This window comes from Diadema antillarum, unplaced genomic scaffold, assembly GCF_040938485.1.
Source record: "Diadema antillarum isolate AM-2024a unplaced genomic scaffold, OU_Dant_1.0 seq00002557_RagTag, whole genome shotgun sequence".
NCBI lineage: Eukaryota > Metazoa > Echinodermata > Echinoidea > Diadematoida > Diadematidae > Diadema > Diadema antillarum.
In genome coordinates this window covers 24,164-45,084 of record NW_027273157.1, presented here as the reverse complement: position 1 = coordinate 45,084, position 20,921 = coordinate 24,164, and the positions used below count along the sequence as shown (strand labels likewise).

Here is a 20,921-nt window from a genome sequence, read left to right as displayed (position 1 = left end):
ACAAAATATAGAGGGGGATGCGTCCCCTCTAGATCCGCGATTGCGTCAGCCACAAATGTCAAAATCGGATTAACCACAAATGTCACAACACCTCGACCAGAAATGTCAAAATTTCCAAATTTACTGAAAATGTCATAACGTGTCACAGGGGAAGATCCAGGAATTCTGTAAAGGGGAATCGCGTTTACAAAATCAAAAGCTGGTGCAACCAGCTTCCTTTTATGTCATTTTATTTCTTTTTGTTATAACAAAAATATAAGAGACGGAGAGGGGCGCCGCGCCGCCCCTCTGAGAACCGCGACTGCGTCAACCACAAGTTAATGGCAAAACCCAGTCCTTGCATTACAGGGAGGCGACTTTTCAAAACTAGATGCTGGCGCAACTCCTCCCCCCCCCCCCCCACATTTGTTTCTTTTTACTTCTGTTGTTTTAACAGAAATAGAAAGGGGGCACCAGAGGGGGATGCGCTCCCTCTCGATTCGGTTACAGCTCGTTATTCCGAAGGTTCGTTATTCCGAATGCTCTTTATTCCTAAGATTCGTTATTCCGAAGATTCATTGTTCCGAATTTCATTATCGGATTGACCAATCTTCGGAATAACGAACCTTCGGAATAACGCCACAAATTTTCGGATTAACGAACCCTTTTTCATTTTCGGATTAACGAACCTCTAGGTATAGGGAATTTGCGTGTTTCGGATTAACGATCCTTCGGAATAACGATCCTTCGGAATAGCGAACCTTCGGAATAACGAACAGCACCCCTCGATTCGCGATTGCGTCATCCACAAATGTGAAAACTTATTGCTTGCATTTCAAGGGCGGATCCAGGAATCCCGTAAAGGGGAGACACCTTTCAAAATGAAAGGCTGGCGCAACCCCATCCCCCTTATTTTTTTTTTTCGTTTTATTTCTTTTGTTTAAACGGAAAAAAAAGAAAGAGAAAGAAAATGGAGGATAGGTTACTTTTGTCAAGGCGCCTCCCCTTACGGAATTCCTAGATCCTCCCCTGTGACGCGTTATGACAATTGCAGTAAATTCGGAAATTTTAGCATCTCTGGTCGACGCGTTATGGCATTTGTGGTTAATTCGATTTTGACATTATGTGGTTGACGCCATCGCGGATCGAGAGGGGGCGCATCCCTCTCTGGTGCCCCCTCTCTATATTTTGTTAAAGCGACAGAAATAAAAAGAAGAAAGGGGGGCGCCAGCCTTTGATTTTGTAAAGGCGCCTCCCCTTTACGGAATTCCTGGATCCTCCCCTGTGACGCGTTATGACATTTTGCAGTAAATTTGGAAATTTTGACATTTTTGTGGTCGACGTGTTATGACATTTGTGGTTAATTCGATTTTGACATTTGTCGTCGACGTGTTATGACATTTGCGGTAAAAATGGAAATTTTTACATTTGTCGTCGACGTGTCATGACATTTGTGGTTAATCCGATTTTGACATTTTGTCGTCGACATGTTATGACATTAGTGGTCATTATGACATTAACTTTTGTCGTCGACGTGTTATGATATCCAAATTCAAATGAATTTATGAAGGATTTTCTGCATCGATCATGATATTGCAAAAATGAAGTACAGTCATTTCTTTTCGTTTACTAGACAATAGAACATGCAGTGTGTACATCCGAATATAAAACTGAGATATACGTGTATTAACAGATTAAAGAAAAGAGTAAGAGAACACGTGGATTGGGAACCACTCGGAATAAAGGAAATCAAATGATCTGACTGCACTATGGCACATGAATTGGGAGTGTAAATTTAGAAGACTGTCGTCAAATAAGCATATAGCTTGAAGATGCGACAGCCACAGGAGTTGTTATGACATTAGTGGTCGATTATTGTTGACATTAGTGGGCTCTAACATGGTGACAGCATATTTTGAAAGAAAATCATACAATGATATTGTGAATTCACCTAACTCCCTCAGCTTTTGAGCATCTGACTTGAAATTTGGCACATGTGACAGCTATTATAATAGTTTTGCAAACTTCATTTTTTCTTAATGTCAAACATTGTGTTGCGATGGTAACAATATTTTAATGAAAATCATAAAAATTGCTGATTTATTTACTTTACTCACTCAGGTTATGAGCACTTTACTTGAGATATGGCACATTATTGTGAGTGAGCAAATGTACTGTTAATTTCATTCAATGTTGAACAATACATCGTCATGGTATTTTTTTTCCAAGAAAAGCATACAATATTACAAAGTAATCATTGCTAGTTGAGCTAACTGCCTCAGTGTTTAGTTGGGGGTATTAATCACATTAGGTGATACTTCTTGTATTACAGTACTTCTTGGATATTGGAGGATCAGATTACATCTGTACCATCATGAAAAAAGTGCTTGAATATAAGGAAGTGAATAAACTGCATAATGACTTCATGCAATAGTGGTGTAATTTTCCTTCATACATGTGACTGTACATGTTTCTAGACAAACTGATTAATGTAGAGAGTAGAAAGTGGTCTTGTAAAAAACATTGTAAAGATTAAGAATCAGAAAGAGAGAAAGGGAGAGACAGAGAAAGTATGAGAAACAAATAAAGTGTATGATAATTCAAGCAATGATCGAGGAAGTGAAAAATACACGAGTAATGCATTTTAAAAAGGAGGGGGTCGAGAGAGGTCGGAAAAATGAATATGCAAAGTGAGTCTTTGAAACTAGTATGAAGAACAGAGGGGCAGGTTTGAGAAACAAAATAATATACCATCAGTATGAAGATAGATTTAGGGGCCTTTAATATAGCAACAGATATAACAGAGGGGATTGGGGTCTGAGAAATAAAATTGATACATGTACAAACAATGTATATAGAGAGAGGGTCTTAGAAACAGAAATCATGTGATATGAGGGAAGTCAAGAGAGATAGAGAGAGCTTGTATTTGCAACAAATACTTATGATGTATGGAGAGACGGGAGAAGAGAAAGACGTTTTAGAAATAAGAGAGTGAGGGGGGTCTGGAAGACAAATACAGTACTTTTGACACAATGTACTAATTTGAAAATGAGAAAAAATTCAAACATTTTCCAATGTAGTTATGATGTTTATTCCATTCAGGTGTCATTAGATTTAAGCGATCATGTTATTTCACAACTCTCTGGTACATGTACATGCACATGTACCAGCCTATTCCATAACTTTCAGATTTTTTGTTTTGTATTGTTTTGTCTTTCGCACTCTCACTCGTTTACATAGTACGTACGTGGACTTATTGGATGCAGGTCTACCTCGGCAAGCTAAACTTTCACAGCGCGTACAAACACTGACTGCTGCACGTGTACGAATCGAATCGATGTGTACCATGGAGTTCTGTGTTCGCAACCCGAGCGGAGTAAGCATAGACGCATCATGAGCGGTTTCATTGAATTAAATTGCGAAAAACCACAGGCTTGCGTGTAAATAAAAAATACGCATCCCGGCTCCACAGGCTTACGCCTTGTCAAGAGGCATACGTTCTACGTTGTGATTTTCGAACGAAAGGTTGGGAACTACTGTACTGATGACCATCTACAAGTTACATCATGAGTAGTAAAGGAAATTACGGGCAAAAGAAGGTAAATACCACTGTGGATTAGGCACGGATTCTGATGCCTCGTGTTGCTTGTTGATTTATCGAATAATCTTGTGCCTAATCTTGTTATTTCCCATATATTACTAGATGTTTCGACGCACCAAGCGACATCCCAATGTGCAATAGTCCCGCGCCTTTTTAGCCGAGTTGCATCTTTATGACGTTCAGCTCTGTGCACTGCACTGTGCATGAGCAACCGTAGGTCCATGTACCTCGGCCTCGCTGCGAGCAACCGACCAGCCTGCACGCAAAGCGCAGCCCACACTATAATAAATGGACTGAGTATTAAAAGTAGAGGGTCTTTTCTGACTACTTACTGTGTCTATGTACTTGTAGATCGGTAATGCAATGATGGAGTGCTTCGGGGTTTGATTGACCAAGACTGTTGTTACGTAGAGTTCTCAAATATCCAGGGCTATCGCATATGGTCCCAAGACTCAAGAGACTATTTTACTAGGTAACTGTTAATAGACTGAAGAGTGGTTGAACATGAATTTGCAGTTTGATGTAGAACCTCTAAAAGTGCATTTATTTTTTAGCTCCAGTGAAGATCCATATAGCGACAGGGCCGGGCTGTGTAAGTAGTTGAAATGGATGAAGTAAGTTCATAGATCTAACTGTAGACTAACTTATTTATACACAGCCCAGTCGCTGTACGTAGCTATACGTAGCGACATGCGACAGGGCTGTACAGGCGGGACCACCATTCACCAACCACGAAGAGAGTTCAGCGATCGGATTCCGATCGCTTGAATTTTGATACTTAAGATCGTTTTTGTCACCTCAAACTCATCTGATACAGTTCGGGAAACCCACTCACAAGGGGGGCCCCTCCTTATAAGTAACCCGTCCCCCTTATAAGTAATCCCGTCCCCCTTATAAGTAACCCCCGGGGCACCCCTTATAAGGAGTCTCCACGCTTTTTTGCAATGCAACGCGAAAATGAAAGGACTGCGGCAATTCGCTTTATTATGTCCATAAAGCTTCACAAGTTTCCTAGTTACTCACGAAATTTGAGCAAAATCGGTTTGAGGCATCATATCTAAAATCATGGATTTAAATGCGATGTCAAATGACCCATGCGAATGCTGAAATGCGAGCGATTACTGGCGTGAGTGTCGCCAGGCGCGGCGGCGCGGCAATGCTTGAGTGCAGACGTGGCGACTGAGTGTCCGTACTCAGTCGCCACGTCTGCACTCAAGCATTGCCGCGCCGCCGCGCCTGGCGACACTCACGCCAGTAATCGCTCACATTTCAGCATTCGCATGGGTCGTTTGACATCGCATTTAAATCCATGATTTTAGATATGATGCCTCAAACCGATTTGCTCAAATTTCGTGAGTAACTAGGAAACTTGTGAAGCTTTATGGACATAATCAAGCGAATTGCCGCAGTCCTTTCATTTTCGCGTTGCATTGCAAAAAAGCGTGGAGACTCCTTATAAGGGGTGCCCCGGGGGTTACTTATAAGGGGGACGGGATTACATATAAGGGGGACGGGTTACTTATAAGGAGGGGCCCCCTTGTGAGTGGGTTTCCCGAACTGAATACAATCTTCAATAATGAGACTCTAGACTATAGTCTATAATAATATAAATGTAGACCTATGCTATCTACAAATTTACCTTATCGAAATTGATGATTACATCCAGCATGTCCAAAGGGTACATCATCTTTCAGGTTCGGGAGGTCACGTGAAATGCCCTTTCAAATCTAGGTCGCGCTGTCGACCGTGCTGCTACACTCAAGCAGCGCACGCATGCATAAGATCTCTCCGCAGCAGACGACGTTGGGCAGTAGATCTACACCATACGATATAGGTTCTGTAATACGTTCTCAACGCACACGCCGCACTCGCTGAAGGCGCCATTTTGAATTCTGCAACGATGAACCCCGACGGTCAAGAATTGCGGCAGAAATTGTCATTTTTTGTTCCACGGACTTATCGCAAGGGCTCTCTATGGACCCAGTGTGGCGAACAATGCTTCTGTAATACAAGCATGCATCTAACGTGAGTAACGTGTTCTGTTTTTAGAAGAAAAGTATACATTTTCATAAGTGTTGCTGTAGTTGTGTTGAGGTTCCCCACTTTGAAGCTGCATACCTCGCCTGTCAGACGCTGTTTTCGTACAGCGTAATAACAGCGTCTGGTCGGGCTAACTTTAGACCTACCATGGTACTACTAGACCTAGATTTAGATCGGTCTAACTGCGACCAGCCCCAACTCTATGTGTTAAAAAAGAGCGCCCTGGGGTTTAACTAGACCTACAACTAGTAGAAACCCAGTCACTAGAGTAAATGAGGGAAATTGCACAACTGTCTGTAAATCATCGATGGTAGTCTTGCTGATAAAAAGAAAACATATATCAAATTCAAAGACTGAGAAAAGAAAAGGAAAAGAAGGAAGGACTGGAAATGCTAGTTTAAGTAGTTTAATATACTAGATGTTTGATAGACCAGGGGCTCTAGGCTACTAGAATAGGTGTCTACAATGTAGCTACGTCAACAAAAAAAAAAAATGCTAGACAAATGTTGCTAACAAATCACATTGGTCTTGTTCATCAGATTTAACCAAAAGTCATAACTGTATGAAGCGAAAATTATCCCAGTGTTGAGTGTTGAAATATTCGTGCAACCTGGTAGTAGGCCCTATGTCTAACTAGCGTGAAAATGAAAGCATGCGAATGTTTTTGCATGCCATATATTCCAGTACCCGTAGTTGGTGTCTGGATTCTGTGAAATTAAAAACACACCAACTCTTCTACCCGGCTGAGCATGAAGAATTAGTCATGGGAAAATATTCACATTTAAAGTATACAGTTAAAATCATGGAGAACAGTATCACTTTGCAGAAAAATAGACATAAAATCAGATTCGGTTAATTTACTTCAATTGCATTTGCTTTTCTCGCACACAAAAGGAAGTTTATCTCTTTATGACATGCTCTGAACATGCGTTCAGAATAGTTTGATTCGATGGAGAGTGCGCACACATGGGTAAATCATGAATTTGGACCCCAAATTATACTTCATGAATGAAAGGTGGTCTTCAGCCTTTGTATAGTCTACTGCAGATTTCAGCTGTGAACGGCCACAGAAATCTACATTTTCCCAAAAACATGCTCATATGTGCATCTCCTTTGAACCTTGAACAAGTACTCTCCCACAAGCAAAGACGCTGTCCTGGAGAGGGCTCTGCTGTGGCAGTGTGCTGTAGCATGTGCCTGTGGTGATGTGAGCTCCAGTGCATCTGGGTACAGCCTACAGGTGCAGGTGTTTGGTGCAGGTGTGCCTCTCATTGATTACAGCATTTTGAGGGTAGGGGCAGCGCTATCTAATGACAGGTAGGGCTGCACCCCTAAAGGTCATCAAAGTAGCTTGGTATGTTACTACTTTGGCAGGGAGAATGTTCCATACTTTTGGCTCTGGGGTAAAAACGTTAAAGGTGGCAGTTGACTGTAGAGTGTGGTTGGTGATGTGACAGGTTGTGGTTCCTTGTGTTGTTTTGTGCTTATCTAATTTCTTCTGGCATGGCTTTGTTGACAAAACCATAATGAATGGATCTTGTGCAACATCTCCAGGGCTGCCACCTCTCACTCATTGAGAGTGAGACTCATTTTGGTCCTTTCTCACTCTAAAACTTTATTTCATTTGCATGCATTTCTGTTGATCTCACTCATTTTGACTCCTAAATTATAGCATTGGCCTATGGGAGTCTCACTCTAAACTAGTTTCCAATGTTGGCAGCCCTGCATCTCAGGATGATGTGGTAGTGTATACATCCTAGCCAAGAGAAGAGAGCATAGAGCTGACAGTGGATTCCCTTGAGTAGTCGTGGAACGCACCCACCTGGCTGCTTGGCGCTTGATATTTTCTAGTATCAGGCTGTCTTTCTGGGTATGGATTCAAGGTGCAAATTGCATACTCAAGCTGAGGTCTGACAAGTTGGTTATTTATGCAGCTACCTTCACCTTGTTACATTTGCCTTAGAGATCTCCGAATGATGCCAAAAGTTCTGAAGGCCTTGGCCTGGGTTTTCTGGATGTGTACACCCCAACTCAAGTCGTTGGTAATCATGACACATGTACACAGGTACTTGTAGGATTTTGTCTTTGGTACCCTACCACGGTACCTCTTGCCCATGCATGGTGTAGGAGCATGTCATGGGTTTACACTTGAGGGTGATGGTCATGTGTGCACACTTCTTGATGTTGAAGGCCATGTCCAATGGATGTCTCTGCCCATTTTGTTAGGGTTAAAAGGTCTTTTTGGAGGAGATCCTGATCATCCTTCGATCTGATGCATCTGTATACTACACAATCAACGGCAAAGAGCCGGATTGGTGATGAGATCTCATCACAGATGTCACTGATATACAGGGTAAGAGCACCAGTATTCGGTCAGCTACTGGTATTCAGTCACTTTTCACTAGTCACCAGCCAGTATGTTCAACTGTCACAACACACGCAAATCACATCAATTCACATACTTGCACACTCATTCACAACAGGAAACTCCCGTAGCCCCCTCCAAAACTCCATCCAAAATCCCGAATTTTACCATCAAAAGTGCAGAATTGGTACTACTTTCCCAAAGTGCGCACGGATAAGGCCCAGTTTTAAGAGTACAGGTTGCCAAAAAAGCGCTAAAAATCAAGAAATAGGCCGTTCTTTCACAGGATTTTTTGCTTATCGCAAGCTTGGAGTGTGATGGTATCCTCAAAAACGCAAAAGAAAAATAAAATTTCCGTACGTGCCGATACAGTGTCTCAATGTACAAGGGTTGAATGCAAGTGCCGAGTCCCCAGTATTCGGTCACCATCGGGCAGCGCAACGTCCCTGATGCAATTTTGCGCCAACGAGGTAGCGCGTGCGCGCATTTTTCAGCTGCCTTGAACATGCATTGACTTTGAACGTGCATATCGCGTGACTGAATACTGGTGTCGGTGACCGTATACTGGGGAATTTTCAAGGTGATAAATTTTGCATGAAATTCTGTGTGATATTTAACAAATTGAAAATTGAGAGTAAAGAAATTTGATATATTTCACATGCATTGCTGTAGATATGATGTATGTATGTATTATTTTAGTTTGAAAAAACTTAAGTGACTGAATACTGGGGATGTTACCCTACATCAGGAAAAGGGTTGACCCAAGGACCGACCCTTGTGGCACTCCAGATAGGACTTGAACAGCTGAGGATGAAGAACCATTGACGGTAACTGTCTGGGACCTTCCTGACAGAAAACTCTGGATCCAGAGCAGAGTATGGCCATGTGCACCGTAGAAGTCCAGCTTGGAGATGAGCTTGCGATGGGCAACCTTATACCACCAAATGCCATTTGGTGGTATGTTGGCTCCTCATTCATGAGTATACTATTGTACTGTGCAAGAAAACCTCACCACTGTGCCTGTAAACAATTGAACGTCATACGATGGGGCTGAATTCACAAGTATGAAATAGAGTCTTATTGCCAGGCCCAGGAACATGTAGGTGGAGGGGGAAATATCTATTTTAGTAGATCCACAGATGGTGGGGCCTACAACGTACAAGCTTGTATATCACAAACCTATATCAAAGATAGATCTATCCAACGCTATTAACTCATTTTTTATGGGAACCTGGTACAAAAAGGTTCCCAAAATGGGCAATTCTATGAGAAATGTCCACTTTAGTTTCACTTACTCTATAAGCTGTTATTTTTGCGAGGGTTTTATTTTCGCGAATTTCACGAGCTTTGGGCTGATCGCGAAATTAAAGACACAGGAAAATATTACCCTGTCATACCTTATGTACAAATTGATGACAAAATGCATCCAACGCTTGCCGGACCAGAACGCGGCTGTTACACCGGCCAGTATGTATACATGCTATTACTAGTACGCTAATTAATCCACTAAGTACTGCACTGTTTCATAGTAATCATGCCTTGCTAATTTGTGTACTGTATATGCTTTTCGCCAGCTTTTGGGCAATTCCATTAAGCCACAGTGAGGAAATTGGCCTCTTCCGAGAGATAAACACTTCACTTCAAAGTAAGCCTAGTAGAACTACCTGTACTAGTACAGGGCTCCAGTTTTACAAATACAGTTGTGCTCTCTGTGATTGAAGCGTGCTTCCCTGTCTTATCATGGACTCGCCCTACATACATTTTGTACATGTCACGCTAGCGCGGTCAATTCCTTTTTTGTTCAGCAAGTGAAAAAAAATCCCTTCATGTTCATAGGGACTCGTAATCAGTAAATTATACAATGTTGTCACCAACGCCTATTTAAGGTGTATACCCATTTCAGTCTGATGGGCGTGCCTGATTGTGTGGCTTCTGGAAGTGCAGTACGATGATAAACATACATTAAAATGTGCAATCTCCGTGCTACGTTACCCTATGGGTAATTCCATGAAGTTGGGGCAGTGTCCATGTAGCATCGTGATATTTGAAAAATACATTTCAGCATAACTCAATATTAATTATGCTATACATTTATTGTTTGTAGGCTTTACATTTGCATTGAGGCCACACATTTTCCTGGAAATTTTGTGCCATTCAGACTCAATTTTGATGAAGTTATTAAACAATATGTAACGGTGTCCTGTAGCATCGTGACGTGTCCATGTAGCATCGTGAAATTTTAACATTTGGTCCTAAGAGACAAATTATGGCAATTAGCTTGACCAAAATTTGATGCAATATGCATATTTACTAGATTAGTCAGATAGCTAAATATCTCAAATTTCCTGTACACAGTTTTAATTTTAAAAGAAAATTACAAAATGTATCACGATGCTACGCGGTGCCCTTTTTTGTTACATTTGGTGGACACCGTGTAGCATAGTGACACATTGTGTAATTTTCTTGTAAAAGTAAAACTGTGGAAAATAGAGTTAAGATATTTAGCTATCTAGTAATTATGCATATTATATCAAATTTTGGTCAAGCTAATTGCATTAATTTGTCTTTTATGACCAGATTTTAACTATCACAATGCTACATGGACACGTCACGATGCTACAGGACACCGTTACAAGGTCAAATGCTTAAAATTTTACTATTTCCCCCATATCTATGCAATGCCTGAAGATATTTTCTTGAAACTTAGTGTATACATGTACTACCCAATTAAGATTCTCTGGTGAAAGTTTGGGGTCATGAGGTCAAAAGGTCAAAGGTCAAAAGGTCAAGTAAAATGTTAAAATTTCACTTTTTTCTCTGTATCTTGGAAATTGTTCAAGGTATCTTCATGGAACATAGTGTATATGCATCTACTGACTGGCAGTGGTTATCTAGGGAATTTAGGGTTCATGAGGTCAAAGGTCAGGGGTCAAAGGTCAAGGGCAATACTTCAAAATCTTACTATTTTCCTTATATTTATGCAATGCCAGCAGGATATATTCTTTTTAAACTTGATGTATGCATGTCTAACCCAATAGAGATTCTCTGGGATTTTTTTTTTTGCCAAGAAGGTCAAAGGTCAAAAGGTCAAAGATCAAGTGAAAGTGCTGAACTTACTTTTTTCTCCATATCTGACATTTTTTTCAAATAACTTCATCAAAATTGAGTCTGAATGGCACAAAATTTCCAGGAAAATGTATGGTCTCAATACAAATGTAAAGCCTATAAAGAATATGTATAGCATAATTAGTATTGAGTTATGCTAAAATGTAACACTTTGTGCCCCAACTTCACGGAATTACCCATTTTTAAACGAACACTACTGTAGCTCGACATGGTTGGGTGAGGCCTAAGGATGCGTGTAAAACTTTCGCTAGCGCTAGCGCAGCTCTGAAACTTTGTAGTCTACATCTATTTGTTGCAAGATTTGGTAGGTACTTGTGAATGCCATGTGTGAGTGTCTCATTGCAAGTTCCCGTAATTATTGTTTCATTTTATAAATCTTGTACTGTGTCTTTTCCATTGTCATGTTTGGGAAGTCACAATGCAAATGGAAAAACGTTACGAGTACGTTGGCAAGTGTTTGAACGTGTTTCTCGGGCTTTGCAGTAGACCCTACTACTACTAGTATCAATCGCGAACAATGTAACAACACGCGAAACTGCCACTGATACTGTGATTCGCAAAAATATTTGTACGCAAAAATATTGGTGTATACAGTTTCACAAGTATGCCAAAGATAGATCTATCTATGCTATTAACTCATTTCTTATGGAAACCTGGTATATCGGGTCCCCAAAATGGGCAATTCTATGTGGAATGTCCACTTTAGGTTCATGTACGCTCTTAAATATTCTCAAAAGGTAACATACATATTTTCATTTCATTTCATTTTATTGTTTGTTCATGGTACAAATAATCAACGAAGTCATGGTGACAGAGATATGATATTTTCATTTTCCGATAGTTGAATCTTTGTCACAACAAAACTTTGGTATTTTTTTTTCAGTCTGGGAAAATATTGTATAATGTGTCACAATGACACAGAAATTTGACTATTTTTCAAGAGGTTAGTTTTCCTGTCTGTCCATATGCCCTGGAGGTCTTTTCAGCATTTAAATTGTAGTTCAGTGTATGTCAATGGAAAATCAGAATCAATTTTCGTAGCATTCATCAATTTTTGACCCATTGACCCTCAAAATTGTGTGATTTTTGTAACACTAGAAGTGTCTTGCCTGTTACGCTTTTTACTGTAAGTTTTCATAGCCAACAGGAAATTTGTATGAAGTTACTGCAAATGGGCAAGTCCAAGATAACACGCGCGTTACGTATGGGACATTCAGAGACTTTTATGACCTGAAAAATAGTGTTAATGGCTTTTGACCATATTAAACTTTATCATGGTGATTGATATCTAGGAGAAGTATGATCATGCAAAAAATGGAGAAAAATGACTTTCACATTTATATTCTAGAAGAGAAAATATGTGCCGTTACGTATGGGACCAGAAAATTTTTGTTTTTTTGAACATTTTTTTCAACCTTAAAACTCTCTGAAAGTATTTCATTCTACAACTTGTAACTCACTGTGATGAAAGTCACAACACTCAAGATTATCACAGGTAAGTTTCGTGTCATGAGGTAAAAAGTTCTAATTACAGGTTCTAATTAAAGACAGACATGACGTGTTACGTATGGGACAGTTACGTATGGGACAGTTTGTCCCCCATTCATTTAGTGTGTGAAGAACCATGTTTATGGGTATTTTGCATAATTATTGAAGTAAAATCAGTTGAAACTACTCAAATACTGATCCAGATTGTCAAGGAAACAATATTTCCCAAATATTCACCATCCTAATCATATTCAATCATATTTTTATATTTTTATGACCAACCTGAGTATGCCTGCCCCTTGTCCCCCATTCGTTTAGTGTGTGGAGAGACATGTTTATGGGTATTTTGCAAAATAATTTTGCAAAATACCCATAAACAAATTTTTGCATAATTATTGAAATGGAATCAGTTGACACTACTCAAATACTGATCCAGATTGACAAGGGAACAATATTCCCCAAATATTTACCATCATAATCATATTTAATCATATTCTATATTTTTATGACCAACCTGAGTATGTATGCCCTATTTTTATCAGGATAGTTACTACTGAAAACTTGAATAGTTGAAGGTGTTTACTTCCATTGATGAAGGGCAGTTTGCCATTTCGTTTCAATAAAAAACAACTTGACACAAGAAATATTAATCTTTATAAATAAGCAATACCTGCTGCGTGGAACCCCAGTGATCGAGTAGATTACCCATGAATTTTGTCGTGGCTATTATTGAAACCTGAATAAGGACAATTTGTGTATCACTTGCAATAAAAAAAAAATCATTTTACTTTATATTCTGTTTAAATATTTATATCACAACCATTTCAACTTGGATCTCCATCACTAAACTTTGAATTCCTCTAGTCTTAGGATTGTATGCTCTTTAGTAATTCATATAATTAGTTTCCAATCATCTCATTAAATGTTGAAAACTGAATCCCCATTTCCACAAAAAATTATACCATCCCTTTAATGCTGATTTTTCATTGTGTATTTTGCCATTTTCCCCTCCCCCTTTCTGAAAATTGTTCAGTCAAGTACATGTATTGTTTAAAGTGTCTATAACTCAAAAAGTAGCTACAATGTTGGGATGCTTTCTTCAGGATGATTGACCATTTGTGTACTGAGAGACCTTCCCAGCTAGCTACATGCATTCACATGCATTATGTATGAGGATGTCCCATACGTAACGCATTTGTCCCATACGTAACATTATTTCAATGCCCAATAAAAAATATTCCTTTTACTGTTTTTTCTTTTTTCTATGGTATTTAATTTCTCTAAACAATAAATTAGAACTTTCCAAAAGGGCATTAATATAACCTTAGCAATTTCAGAAAAAACCTAAAAAAATGACCTCAATTTGTTACGTATGGGACATGTCATGATAGGACACGAGCTAATTTGCATAATCATTTGCATAATCCCTAAATTTTCATACCAAGTTAAACTATTTGATGAACTTCTTATGTCCACATATTAATCAAATATCATTTGCTTTCCTTTGAATTAATATGAATTTTTATAAATGTCCCATACGTAACGCTGTGTTTCACATTTATGCAAATGAAGCCCTTGAAATTTGCATAAATTTACGTAATATAATTTTTTCCTCCATGGAAATCAAAACTTCAACTCATAAGCTTCAAAATGATACCAAACATGTCAATATTGAGCAAAGATGAAATTTTGCCTTCTGAGGGGACCTTATCTTGGACTTGCCCAAATTCATTTTCTACTAGTATACATTGTATGGCTTTGCTTCGCGAACAAAGATTTAAGGAAGTCCACGTCTGCTGCAGGCTCGAAAGTGACTGATGAGTCTGATGCGGGACAGACAGGCACGGTTGCAGCGGTTGCACGGGAAAGTCAGTTGGTTGGTGATGGGTGTTGGGTTTTTCCACTGTTGTCTTTTTCTGTTGAGTTGGGCCCTGCGATCATCCGCAAAGGCGGCTGTTGCTCGTCGAACAGTAAGGCGCCAAGATGTGCAATTAGAGGCAATAGCAGCCCACCGTCGTGATCGATGTTGCACGTGCACAAGGTTTTTTTCAAGCAGTCCTTGTATCTCTTCCTGGGTCCACCTCTCTCCCAGTGTCCAGAAGAGAGCTCACCGTACAGCATGACCTTCGGAAGGCGATGGTCTTCCATTCTCAAGACATGGCCAGCCCAGCGCAGTTGAGTTTTCATCAGTGTGGCTTCGATGCTTGTAGTCTCTGCCAGTTCAAGAACTTTGATGTTGGTGACAAAGTCACTCCAGTGGATGTTTAAGATGAAGCGGAGGCATCGCTGGTGGAAGCGCTCAAGAAGGCGTAGGTGATGCCGGTAGAGGGCCCATGACTTGGAGCCGTACAGGAGAGTTGGTAAGACAAGGGCTCTGTACACGCTGATCTTTGTCTGTTTCTTCAGGTGATTGTTTTTCCAGACTCTGTCGTGCGAAAACCACACTGAGATTCTGGGAGAACACTTTCTGCGACACTAGGCGTTAGACTATTGAGAAGAATTCGAGCAAGGATTTTGCCCGCGATGGAAAGCAGTGTGATTCCTCTGTAGTTGGTGCACTCTGATTTCTCTCCTCTGTTTTTGTACAGGGTGATGATAATTGCATCCCGAAGATCTTGAGGTAGTTGGCCTTGGTTCCAGCAAAGCGTGAAGAACTCATGAAGCTCGTTGTGTAGGGCTTTTCCACCAGCCTTCCATACCTTAAGGGGGATTCCATCCACACCTGCTGCTTTGTCGATTCTCATTTGTTCAATCGCTTTAAGTGTCTCCTCGAGGGTAGGGAACTCATCCAGCTCAGGGTTAAAGAGCTGTTGGGGAATCTGGAGCAGGGCAGATTCTTGTACTGTGCGGTTGGCACTGAAAGACTGAAAGTGCTCTGACCATCGGGTGAGGATGGAGGTCTTGTCGTTGAGGAGAACTTCGCCGTCTGCGCTACGAAGAGGACTTTGAACTTGGCGTGAGGGACCATAGACAGTCTTCAGTGCCTCATAAAAACCCTTCAGGTCGCCAGTGTCGGCACAGAGTTGAGTTTGTTTGGCAAGGTTTGTCCACCACTCATTCTTGATCTCTCGAAGTTTGTGCTTAAGGTGACTGCATGCAAGACAGAAGGCACTTTTTTCCTCTGGACAGGATGGATTCGTTAGATGAGCCTAGTGGACAGATCGCTTCATAGCCAGTAGCTTTTTGATTTCCTGATTGCTTTCGTCAAACCAATCCTTGTTCTTCCTGGAGGAGAGTCCCAGTACCTCTTTTGAGGATTGTTGTATGGCTGATTTCATCCTAGCCCAAAAGACTTCAGGAGAAATGTCCTTGAATTGGTTTTCATCTTCAAGCCTTGTTTGGAGATTCGTCTGAAAATTACATCTCACTTCAGCTGACTGCAGGTAACCAACATTGAATTTCTTCTGATGGGCCCCTCTGTTTTTCAACTTGGGCTTGTAATGAAGGTTTAACTTGCAGCGAACGAGCCGATGATCAGTGTGACATTCAGCACTGGGCATAACTCTGGTGTGAAGCACGTCATGTTGGTCTCTCCTGCGAACCAGAATGTAGTCCAGTAGATGCCAGTGCTTGGACCGGGGGTGCATCCAGGTAGTCTTTAGACTGTCCCTCTGCTTGAAAAGGGTGTTTGTGATGACTAGTTGTTGTTCTGTGCAGAACTCCAGCAGGAGGCGTCCGCTGTCATTGCACTTTCCGATGCCATGTTTACCAAGAATTCCTGACCAGGTTTCTGAGTCTTTCCCAACACGGGCGTTGAAGTCACCAAGGATGATAACCTTGTCGTCTTCCCGAACTTGTTGGGAGAAGATGCGCAGATCAGTGTAGAACTTATCCTTTTTGGCTGGTTCCGCCTGAAGGGTTGGGGCATAGACACTGAACAGAGTGATATATTGACCATTGGGAAGGGAGAGACGCATGGACATAATCCGGTCAGAGTGGCCTGTTGGAAGGTTTTCGAGCCTGGAGGCGATGGAATTCTTGACCATAAAACCAACTCTTGATAGACGTCGTTCACACTGAGGCTTGCCAGACCAGTAGAGTGTGTAGCCCACGCCATGTTCTTTGAGATTACCTTCATCTGCAAGGCAGACTTTGCTGAGAGCAGCTATGTCTATGTCAAGTCTGGAGAGCTCATGAGCGATGAGGGCGGACCGCCGTTCAGGTCTGTGGCCGTCCGTATCCAGCATTGTTCTGACATTCCAACATGCTACACACATCGTTCATATTTACGGTGACATAGTGTCGATCCTACTCCGTATTTTACAGCTTTTGTCTATGGCCATATTGATACTAGTACATTGATAAGTTTTACGGTATCGGTAATTTAGTAATGATACCTGTACATCGCGTATTCCAGCTACTAGGTTGGCTGTGGGTAGCTTGGTAGACTGACATCGGTAGCATACAGCAGTGCTGTTACATCGTTGTCTATGGCCAGATTGATACATCGTTACTGCACAAGGCCGATGTAAGTTTATCTCATATTTGCAGCTTTTGTGTATGTCCAGATTGAAAGATCGCTCATTTATCCGTAAGTTTTAGTGATTGCTTACCTTCCAAACGTCGATGGGCATACATGGCCCCAAGTTGGCCTTATAAAATTGGGTGTACATGACAGATTTTTTTTCCGTGATTCGACTGTACCCGTGTATACGACGCACCCCCGATTTTCAACATTTTCTGACGAAAAAATAGTGCGTCTTATACACGGAACTTTACGGTAAGTACAAAGTTTGTACTACATTACCGTGCCAGATGAGGAGCAACTTATTATGTGTGTGACGTCATGAGCAAAAGCAAAAGCCTGCTAACCAGCGTTTATTTGTAGTTGCAGAGAGTTAAGGATGTTACAATAGATTGCATTCATTACGTATAAATTTGTGCACATCTATTCAGCGTATTTTAATTTATTTCCTACTTAGTATCGTTGAACGCAACGTTCAAAGTACTTTTCCAATAAAATTAAACAGAAACGAGTTAGAACCTGGACAGAAAAGAAAAGACAAATCGAACAAGAGAGTGAAAGGAATAGCGCAGAGAAGAATGAAGAGTTAATCTGCCTTCTCCTGTACCGCAGTACAGGGTTACACCTTTCCCGTCAACAAGAGGGTGAAAACCCTCCCGTTAACACCGGTGAAGTCTTGGCCTTTCCCGGGGGCGGGCGCCTTTACCCTACCTACCCACGTACACACTAGTCTAGCAAACAGGAAACTCATCGAACTAGGAAGACCAGTGTTAACCTTAGACACCGTACATTGTTTACTCAATCATTTAATCTTTGTTTAATGTATTGTTTTGTATAATGTTGTGTAACTTAAAACCATGATTATTTATTTCAAAAGATTCATCCATGCTTTATGATACAAATAGACAGATGTATGCTTTGTTAGATAAAGAAAAAAAACATTAAACCTAAAGTTGAATTGAAAAAGTAAGGAATGTTGGTATAAGGAGCGAGGCAGCTTTCAAGAAGCCCGTTTCCAGTGGAGGCGGTTTTGCATGCTGAGTTACCATGCTAACCAAAATTGAAATGATTACTAGTACAAGTGTATTAGCATAAGACAGTGCATTTGACGTCATAATCACAAGCAGTACTACAGGCGCCTGCTAACCAGCGTCTAGCTACATGCAGGCCTCGAAATAGGATTTTGGAGAGGCAAGGCCATTTAGAAAAGGGCACTTTTTCCAAGAAGCCAGGGCACTAAGGTCAGTCAGAGGGGCGCCAAGGCCACATTCGAAAGGGCATGTTAGGTGTTTATACGTGATGTGAATGCCCCATAGAGCTGTATGCTATCGACCGTGCGTGCTGCTACACTCCAGCAGCGTACGCACGCATAAGATCTCTCCGCAGCATAGCAGACGACGTTAGGCAGTAGGCCATACGCAATACGATGTAGGTTCTGTAATACAGTACGTTCTCAACGCACACGCCGCGCTCGCTTTGGAGCACCTCCGGCGCCATTTTGCTTTGAGCATGCGGCGTAGGCGCGGGTCGCGTCGGACGGGCATGAATGCAGAGCGAGAGAGACAGCAATGCTCGCAGCCGTCCGACAGGCCTGGCATTTTTTAGCATGGCTTGCGACCACTTGCTCCGGCCCGGCACCCGCCGCTGCCTAGCTAGTAACTCTATGGCCGCTGGGCTGCGGAGGCAGTCGGGACGGTAAAAGCCGGTCGGGTGTAGACACATGTACGTACACGTCGTCTCGTATCTCGGAAAGATACTTTGAGTTTGAATCAGATATATTGGGACGCGAGTGAACTGAAGGTATGATATTTGAGTAGACTTTGAGAAAGGGCATATTTTACGTCATAAATAATAACTTTCATTCTAAAAGGGCACCACTGCCACAAGAAAAAGGGCACATTTTTTTTGGCCGTAACTTTGATCAAGGAAAAAAAGGCATTGCGGCCAACGAGAGGGGCACCGACGGCCATGGCCGTCGGTGGCCGTCGGTTTATTCGAGGCCTGTACATGTATGCGGTACTAGTACTAAATGTTGATATCTATAGTGACGTCATAGTAGGCTGTATTCCTTGCGTAGGATTATTTGCGCGTCTATTTAGCATATTTTTGTTTATACTTGTTATTGTTGGACGCTACGTTTATTATACTTCTTCGACAAAAAACGGCCAGAAACAAATAAAAAACCCGGAAAAACTCGAAAACACTCAAGTTACGTACTACATACCAGACATCAGCGGAATCAGCGCGATGAATGCAATCTAGGCATGTGAAAAAGTTCTGATGATGAGGTGAAGAGGTGCTGAAAGCAGAGCATAAGATGGAGCTCTGCTCCAGCACGTCCGTCCTCCGGCATGTCCTCCAGTTTCATTTCATGTACTATATTATAATGTGCGCGTCTCCACAATATCATTTCTCCCAGATCAGAACTGAGAGCTTACTGGTAATACAACGTACGTTGTCACTGAACAATTTCCAGTAAACAAACATGAACGCCATCTAGAGACAGTTGATGAGGGAGTGTCCCCTCCGTTACTAGCTCCCCCCCCCCCCCTTGCCTCTGCCCCCATCCCCGGGCCACCCAAAGTACTTGTCTCAACCGATTTCTTATAGTTTTTGGAGGTTATAAAGGAAAGAATATGTTATAGTAATATATTTGGTAGTTTTCAAATCCTCCACATTTAGTATGTTAAGGCCGTGTCACACCGTTCCGGGCAAGCTACGCGGGCTTGTGGCGAGGAGGTAGTTTCCAGCACGTAGAAGATTTTCAGCGGGCGAACAAGAATGTTTATAATTTTCATTCATGCCTTGTCAAAACGTATCTGGGGAAGTTTTGCGGCTTGACTTGTGGGGAAACAAATTTACTCCCCGGAGCTCTCCGCAGTTGGTCTGCACCTGACAGTATCTTGCACGTATCTCGCCTGTAGTTGCCCGGAGGTGCTCACGCAAGTCCGATTTAACCGCAGCCAAGTTTTGAGCATGACCAAAACTTTTTCCGGGTGAGTCGCGGGAATGCCCGGAGAGGTCCACGGAGAGCGCCAGTAGGAGGCCCTTAGCGGCAGCACTTCCCAGGCAACTCCCACGCAGGTACTTCGCAGTCCCGTATGCAGCCAAGATAATGAAATTCTGTGGGATTTCAGTCATTCCATCAGAGGAATTCCTTCACTGAGTTGTCAGCCCCCATGCGACTGGTACAAAGGTCACACAGTATACTCGCAAGTATAATTTAAGTAGAACGCGTCCAGCAAGTAAGACACATGCACTGACTCGCTCAAATCCTGTCCGCCCTCAGGAATGTCCGGTATGCTAGAAAATCCCTACACATAACAAGCCCGAGTAGCTTGCCCGGAAAGGTGCGACAGGGCCTAAACACGGTTGCGGGTAAAAAAATATGCGTGCGCACCTCCGGACGACTACGGTTGAGATACGTGCAAGGTACTGTCATGTGCGAATCATCTACGGCGACCTCCGGGTAGTCAAAATTGTTCTTTGCAAGTCGCACACAAGGCTTGCCCGGAAAGGTGTGACACAGCCTTTAGGATTGAATCCCCTCACACATAAATGCAGCATTTTGAGGGCTTTAACAGCAACATCTCTGCTCATTCTTTTGGAAAACAGAATAGGAATAAGATCACTGAAAATATTTTTTGTTAAATGTGTGTATCTAACGTTACTACCGTGACTGCAACACAAAGGAGTTGTGAAGAGAGACCTTAAAGGGGGTGGGTAGTAAGTGATCTGTGGGAAACAGTGGGAATGCTAAAGGATGATTGTTCCAATCCTTGTGGGATTCATTTAAGAGTGTATTATATATCTATTGTTGTGTGAAAATTATTTGCTTCAGAATGGTCTCATAATAT

At 41.7% G+C, this 20,921-nt stretch overlaps 1 protein-coding gene across 1 annotated transcript in view; it reads left to right on the top strand.

Moving 5' to 3' along the window:
- Nucleotides 1-3,498: 3,498 nt before the first annotated feature.
- LOC139714945 (uncharacterized) overlaps nucleotides 3,499-20,921 on the top strand; it is a 41,128-nt gene continuing 23,705 nt past the window's right edge. Inside the window, exon 1 of the mRNA XM_071626593.1 lies at nucleotides 3,499-3,578. Coding sequence (XP_071482694.1) covers nucleotides 3,546-3,578 — 33 coding nt within the window. The 5' untranslated portion in view covers nucleotides 3,499-3,545. The remainder of the gene's footprint in view (nucleotides 3,579-20,921) is intronic.